Consider the following 7,832-nt stretch of genomic DNA (forward strand, 5'->3'; position numbering starts at 1 on the left):
ATACCTGTTGATTTGCTTGGCAATTTTAATCAGGATGGGTTTCTCGCTCTGGCAAACAGGAACAGTAAAAGCAGGGAATGGCGCTCGATGGAAACTAGCCTTGTCGTAGGGTGAGGCCTCGTTAAATCAGACTTACGCGACATTCGAGCTACAGGGCTAAGAGTTTAAGCATGGCGTGCCAGCGAAATCCGACTCTCACCGGCCCTGGGATAGCCACTCTATTCATTCATTCGTTCGTTCGCGTGCACGACCTACCGCGCGTCACTAATCTCAATTTATGTTCGGGAAAAATCAACTCCTCTTTCGATACCCAATTCCGGCCTTCCTACGGTACGGTATAGTATGGTATATTATATATATATGTATACTTACCTGTAGCCAAGTAACTGCCTACCTAATCCACCTAACCCATACGTCTTCTACATGTATATATATATATATACGTGTATATTATATTGGCTACTCTAGTTTCAATGGGTGGCCTTTTGTGAATTCTATGCCATTTGATTTCTTATGGGGACTCCATATGGGATGGCTGTGGGTAACGTTAAATTTCGTACCCCTGTACCTGTAAAACTGATGAACGAGTGTTAATTATAGGCTGCGGCATCTAATGATCATTTCGGAGGCGTATCTGCCTTTGAACGGGCGCAATTTGTAATGCGGACAAGTGCGCGTTTCGTGTGAAACCGTCATTACGTGATGTGGGCTGGGATTTCTTTTTTCTTTTTTTTTTTTTTTTTTATTAATGAGAAAAACTCAAAGAATTATTGGTGGTGCGATAGGCGGATTAACATAGGTCTCCGATGTACTGTGCTATCTGATCAAATGAAACAGCCAAGTTGTTGGCACCTGTGAAGCGGACTTAATTAACGTGCCCGTTTCTTATGATCGTGCTAATGGGCATTGATCATTTTAAAATTACTTTTTACGTAGCAAAAATTTTCGTTGGCAGGCGCGAGCATGGGTTTTATCAGATTTCGGACACGTGAATTGCAATCGTTAGCTCCTTTCTCGTTATCAAGATTATTCAGGGCAGACGTGCAGCTGTAAGCAAACTTTAATTAAGAATCGTCATTACGTGCTAAAGTACATCAATTAAATATCTTTCGTGATACGATTAATAGGTTATGTCGATAATCGAGTAACATCAAACAAGCTTCAGTTCGGTCCCAAGTAAAAATTAATTATCAAAATGAGAGTGCCCTTCGATGTCCTGGTCCCGTATGGTATAGGAGAGGAGAGTGGGACGGGTACTAGACTTGCATAAAAAAATTGATACTAGGAACGACTTAATAATTAATTGCTTCAAAAATCGAATTTGCTTAGCTGAAATAATTTCCTGCCAAAAAATTATAATGATTAAATATCTTTGGAAAAAAAAAGTAAGATGAAAACCGAAAACGAGTAAAATATAAAAATAAATAGTTCCGGGTTAAAATCGACATTGGCACTATCAGATCGGCACCGATAATCGAGTTGTTGGCACCTGTGAAGCGGGCATAATTAATACAGCGGTTCGGGATAGAGCGAAGCTAGGTCAGTGTTGATGCGAAGAGGGTGCCTGGGATAGGACGAGGCACGGAACACGAGGGTTATCGAGCAAATTAGCAGAGGCCGCATAGTCGTGGAAATAAAGTGGCCCGAGTGCAGGAAGTGGGCGGATCGGCGTCGGCTGGCGGGCAGCGACCAAGCAAGGGAAGCAGCGAGCGAGCAAGAAGCGTCGATCGTTTCTTCGTTTGGCCTGGCTCGGCTCCTCTTCTTCTTCGACTTCTTCCCATCCTCGTCTGGCATTCGGTCTATAAGTCCTCAGGTTGGCAGCCCTTCCCCGACTGGAGGTAATTAACGATTTAACAGACACGCTGGATGAGCATCGGCTCGTAGCCGGGCACACATCAGTTAACCAAGTTGTTATTAGGCTTGACGCGGCCTGGCGAGTCGCTGCGGAAAAAGATAGTAGTAACAGTATACTACCGGCAGTAGCAGTAGTGGTAATAGCAGCGCTAGTATCAGTATTAGTAGCATCAACAGCCAGGAGCACCGGCAGCAGCAGCAGCAGCGATGGTGACGAGGATGATGGTGTGGCGGCCAAAGCCGGCAGCCGTTAATGTTTTGTGTATTCAAATAAAGAGAGTTGATGCACATTGGCACGCAACAAACCGCCGACCGCCGGGTCTCTGCCTAATGGCTTTATAATGCCTTCATTTCACATCGAAAGCGCGCTAATTTCTACCACTTTCATTGTCGTCTTCGCTTCGTTTCGCATGGCTTTTCGCTTCCCTCTGTCCCTCACCGTCAACGATACGGGCGCGCGAACGCCTCTGGCGGCGCGAGCGCGAAGCTTCGAGGTTCAAAGAGACAGGGGAATCCCCGCGAAACGAGCCAACGGAAAAAATCGTTTCCTCGGCATTGACAGTTACCACGTACCATCGAGGCGACTTCGTTGCGTGTATAAATAGTCGTTTCAGCCCGTAAGGACCGTACGAAGTCTTTGACGAGTGTCGGGTAGTTTTAACGTTAGTCCGATACAAATAACTAAAACGGTAGGCACGGAGGAGTTGGCGAAGACCAAGTCAAATATCTGCGTAGTGGTTAAAGGAGCGCGGTGAGTTTACGTTGTTCGCGTGGGGAGATCGCGTGCATCCTGTAACCGGATAAGCGAGTCGATCCGAGGTAACATTTGCACGGGCGAGCAAACTTACCCGGAAATGGCGAATTACTCTATTTGCCGAGGGCACTTTCCAATTGGCCGGAGCCCTCGAAACTACGGTGAGCTGCTTACAAATTGCCCGGTGGGTGCTGCTCGGCTCGAGGAGAAGAGTGGCTGGATGTGTCTGGCCGCGTTTAAGGTGGCTAACCTGGAGTATAATGGATGGGGGTCGTTTATGAGGTATTTAGCGCTGCCCGATGGTGCTACGATGATGAACGAGAAGACCGCGTAACTCGTATTCCTATTCTTGGGTGTTTTCGAGGAAACGGAAGAAAAAAAGAAAAAAAAAGGTTTTAAAAGCCCGCGCTCACGGGTCATACAAAATTCACCGATATACCTAGAAATCGATGAGTGGCTTGCATTTATTTATTTATATATTCAATCCACATCACGAAATCGCTTTACTGTAATATTCAATGAGGATCCACATGTGTGTACGCATATGGAATATATATATATATATATATTGGTAGAGGAGATATATATCCAAGGAAATATAAACCAGTTGCCTTCAGGAAAAGCCATACAATTTATCTTCGGTACAAGAGTTTATTTAGGGTTTATTTACAATGGGGCGTGTAGCAGGCTTGCACAGCAATGGGTACGCGTTTTCACAACACAAGCGTTAACAATAATAACCTCCTATAACGCTAATGCTAATTCGTCTGGTACGCATCGTTAATACCATCAACTAATTTCGCTTAAACGAAGAGCCACGGAAACATATAAATAACAGTAACAATTTAAAAATCGAGAGTACGAAATATACAGCATTTTATTATACACGAGAGAAGGAGAGAAAAAAAAAACGCAGGCCCGCAACAGAGACCTTTATCCCCGTATATCTGTCCTATTCGTCAGTCACGTTGATCCGTAAGTCCGTCTCGGTCGTTCTGTACAGTCCCGTGTGTGTATATATATTATATATACATAAGTACCAGGATAAATCGGCTAGTACTCTAGATACACCTACGATACGGAAGTATACTCAAAATATGTACAGATTTTCATTTTTTTTTCAAAAATCATAACTCAGAGCGATGAACAGGTGAGGGTAGTGGGAGCGCAGGGGTGGGCAAAGAAAATAACGTCCGCTATACAAAAATCGAAAGGGTCCGTGTCGTAACGGGCGTTTCGAGAAAAAAAAAACAAAAATAGTCGGTACGCTTCTTTCAGCTGATCGCCGGAAAGAGAAGCGTTCGTGGAGAAAAGTGAAGAAAACCGAATAAGGGATGAAAAAACGGGGAAAGCACGAAATTACGTGAGAAAAAGTGAAACGGCGGTAGGAAGGGTAGTATTGGAGAAAAACAAGAGGTGCTAAGGAACGAACGAGAGCGAGTAAAAGGGAAAAAGGGGTATTTGGGGAGGGGGCAGGCGGGGGGAGGTAAGCGTGGAAGGAAGGGTACTGGTGGATGACGAGTGTCTCTTTAAAGCAGCGACTACGAGGGTGAAAGGTCCTGTGGATCCTTGCATAGGCTATCGGTGGGCGAGGGGGTGGCACGCCTCGATGAGGACGGAGAGGGTGCAGCAGGGGTGGATGGTTTGGGGGTAGCGGGCCCATGGGCATAGGGTGAGAACCTGTGATGAGCAAGAGCAAGGGCCGAGGGATACATGGGTCTGGGCGCAGCCGGACCTGGGGGACTGTGCTGGGCCCCGGACGCAGCCAGTTGTTGTTGCTGATGATGAGCAGCAGCGAATAACGTGGGTCCCAGCGATGAGGCCCACCAGAGGTGGTTAAGTTGTTGCTGCTGCTGTTGCTGTTGTTGCTGCTGCTGTTGTTGCTGCTGCTGTTGCTGATGCTGATGGCCAGAGGTCGAGGCTGCCGCCGAGGCGCCGGGATAAACCAGGGCCGGATTGACCAGCTGCGCGTAAGGCCCGACTGCCGCGGCCGCCGCGGCGCGCAGGAGAATCTGCGATCGTGCTGCCCACAGCGCCTTCTCCTCGAGGCTCAGACTACTAGCGCCACCCGACTGCAACTGCTCCATCTCGAAGGAGAAACGATGTGGAAATCGCAGCGACTGCTGCTCCGCCAGCATTGACTCCATTGTCTCCCTGAAAGGGGAGCTGCGCCATTATGATCGCGTCATTCTCCTCGCGACGTTCTTGGAATAATTTAACAAAATGTCATTTCGTCCGTAAAACGCGAGACGAGCGATTCGCGGCAGGTTCTTAGGCCCTTTTCTTTTTATATATCCCGCTCGACTCTTTACTGGAATTACGTAAAGTGCGGCTTTCGAGAAAGCACGTCACAACCATGGGGATATACGTATTGCTCAGCGTTGAGGAACTTGGCGTACGGACTTCCGGCAAGTATTTTGTATTTACTCAAAAGCTCTGACCGTCCGACCAGCTATTTTCCGATTTACTTTATTTGCTTCTATTAGTCATCTATATTATTAGTTTTTTCAAACCGTCGTGTTTTACCAATAATTTAAAAGCGCCGCGCCGACGGGGCTTTACGTGCTGTATTCGCGAGCACCTTTAACGATCGCACGGTAAAAAGCTACGGTATTAAAATAAGTTTGTTTATCGTAAACTCACCTCTCGAAATCAGTGAGCCTCGAGGAATCACGAAATCCCTTGGCGAAGGGGTTGCTGTCTATCTTGAGCTTGGTTATCTGAAAGTCAAAAAACCGTCGAAAGGTTCCGTGATCCATGAAATTCCATTCTTCATTTTTTCTTTTCTTTTGTTAGAACGACACAAAGAAAAAAAAAAAAGGCAGAAAGGAAGAAAGGAAAACGAAAAAAAAAAAAAAAAGACGTGAAAAGGTCAATATTCCTGAATGACCACCCAGAAGGCAAACGGAAATAGGTGGACACAGGAGGACGTATCTGCCCAGATGTCCCTGGTCAGTGCTAAACATCCCCAAGGAAAATCGTGTTCTCAAGAATGTCAAGGGTATAAAATGGACGCTGCCGTTAGGGTGGTCCCGTAGGATTCCCATGTTGGTAAAATACCAAAGTATTATAGATCCCCGAGCCGAGGGTGACGGGCGTCGCTACTGAACTTCTCCAGTGTCGGCGGATTTATCTGGCGAAACGAGCCAAGTGCCGTACGTGTATACATATATATATACACACATATATGTTCCGAGTAGTCACCAAACTGAAGAAGAAGAAGAAGAAGAAGAAGAAGGAAGAGTGGAAGAAGAGGAAAAGGAAGGGAAGCAAAAGGAAGTGGGAAAAGGGGAGGGAGGGCTCGGGAAGGGATGAAGGGAAGCGAAGGGGAAGTGCTGCGTGAAGTGGGTGGTCCAATTACCCCCGGGTTTCGCGCTCGTAGAGCCAGCACGTGCACCGGTTCGCCCGGTAATAAGACTCTTTCCTTCAAAGCCGAGCCAAGCCGAGCTTTGGTTACGATTCCGCTGACATCATTAGCCAGACATCTGGTTGGGCCTTTACGATCGACCCGTGCGAACCGACCTTTATTTCTTATCTCTTTTTTTTTCCTTTTCCTCCTATTTTTATGCCTTATCTATAATAACAGGCTGATATCGACGAGAGCGTTATCCGTGGGAAGTGGGATTTTTTTTTTGAATTTTCATATTATTTTCAAAAGTCCCCTCGGGACGACTTCGATTTGCGTGGCGAACGGAAGTTAACGCGGTGCGACGGTGGATTCACGAATTGAGAGTGTAAAGAGCGAGTGACTTTTTTCTTTATTTTTCTCTTGGCTGAATTACCGTGTCGATGACACCTCGGTCTTGGCCGGAATCCCGGAACAAACGCCAAACCGCACGTAACGTAAGGAGATACACCGTAAATCGCGATATTATTGGACCGAACGAATAAAACGTAACGCTCTAGGCGGCGAGTCCCCGTTATTGTGGATTTACACTTACGATATAGCCACGTTGCGTCGCGCCACATTTTTTCAATCTATTACGTCATTCCGTTCTGGCACCAAAGAACAGCCCCCCGTCCATACGGCAACGAAGTTAGAGATAACGTTGTAAAAAAAAAATTAAAGCAGTTTGCAATTTTTACTTTTACACCAAATTGCCAAAGGGCAGCCCGAAAGCAATCGATGATCCCGCAACCTATCGGAAGAATGAGCAACCAATTAATCGTTCAATTAATTCAAACGCGCACCCGGATTTAATCGCAAGCAAAAAAAAACGGCCAGGAGCGGCGAATCTCGGGGGCCCGTGTCGCCATAATTCTTTTTCGCAACTCGACAAAGAGCCAGGTCCCGTATAGCTATTTCACGAGATGAAGCCGTAATTGAAAGGGATGCTTTCGCCTGGATAGTCTAATAATAGATTTAATAGAGACACGCTCATTGAAGAAGGGGTCGCGGTCGTACTTGGTTGCGCTATGGATATATATATATATATATAGAGAGAGAGAGAGAGAGAGAGATATGAGGCAGCTAGAGTGTACAGTTGTCGTAGGGATAGTGTAGTACGTCAGTCGGGATACTATGAGGCCCAAGGTATAAGGAGTAGACCTCGTAAGATAGGAGTCAGTCGGTTGGCAGCGGTGGGGGGACGAAGAAGCTGGCAAGAGAAAGAGAGAAAGAGAGCAAAGCCGCCGTGTGTGGCTCGGAGGCTGCTGTCTCATTTGAACGCGATTATTTATGTTTTCTTTCGTTCGAACGCCGACGCCGACGCCGACGCCTGCAGCCACTAAAGCCATCGGGTCTCTTAGGCCTCTTCGTTTGCGCCCGCTAAACGCCTCCATTTCATCCCTACCCCTTCGGCCGCTTCGTGCCACCGACACAAGACCTCGGAACCAGAGAGACGGAGGGGAGAGTAAGCGCAATGGTGCACCCGGGGAAAAGTGTGAGAATAAGAAAGAAAAAAAAAAAAAAAAAACGAAAAAAGCGAACACTTTGCGTTCCACGCAAAGTTTCCTGCTACTCTTGGTCACCCGTTAGCCCATTTTATAACCACTTGAAAGAGTTTACCCAAGAAAGTGGTTAAGATCGTAGAGAACCCGTACGTCGTACCGTTTTCTATATCGCGCCTGAGCGCGAGAGAGACAGACTCATGCGAGTTTACGCGTGAGAGACAAGGACGCGCATAAACGATCTGCCCAAAATCTACCTTCGAAAACCACAATTTTATCGAATTTCCGTCACATGGATTGCTCGTGATGTTTTTTTTTTTTTTTTTTTTTTTTT

At 46.6% G+C, this 7,832-nt stretch overlaps 1 protein-coding gene across 2 annotated transcripts in view; it reads right to left on the reverse strand.

Moving 5' to 3' along the window:
- Positions 1-3,242: 3,242 nt before the first annotated feature.
- LOC107266552 (T-box transcription factor TBX20) overlaps positions 3,243-7,832 on the reverse strand; it is a 15,161-nt gene continuing 10,571 nt past the window's right edge. The window contains exons 5-6 of one of the 2 annotated variants that reach the window (XM_015737169.2): positions 5,252-5,328; positions 3,243-4,762 (exon numbers count right to left, since the gene is read on the reverse strand). In XM_015737169.2, the coding sequence (XP_015592655.1) occupies positions 4,150-4,762; positions 5,252-5,328 (690 nt within the window). In that variant the 3' untranslated portion in view covers positions 3,243-4,149. Of the gene's footprint in view, positions 4,775-5,251; positions 5,329-7,832 lie in introns of both variants that reach the window. The other variant, XM_015737167.2, reaches the window with a different exon arrangement.

This window comes from Cephus cinctus, unplaced genomic scaffold (genome assembly GCF_000341935.2).
Source record: "Cephus cinctus unplaced genomic scaffold, Ccin1 Ccin1_scaffold0325, whole genome shotgun sequence".
In the NCBI taxonomy this organism is placed as follows: Eukaryota; Metazoa; Arthropoda; class Insecta; order Hymenoptera; family Cephidae; genus Cephus; species Cephus cinctus.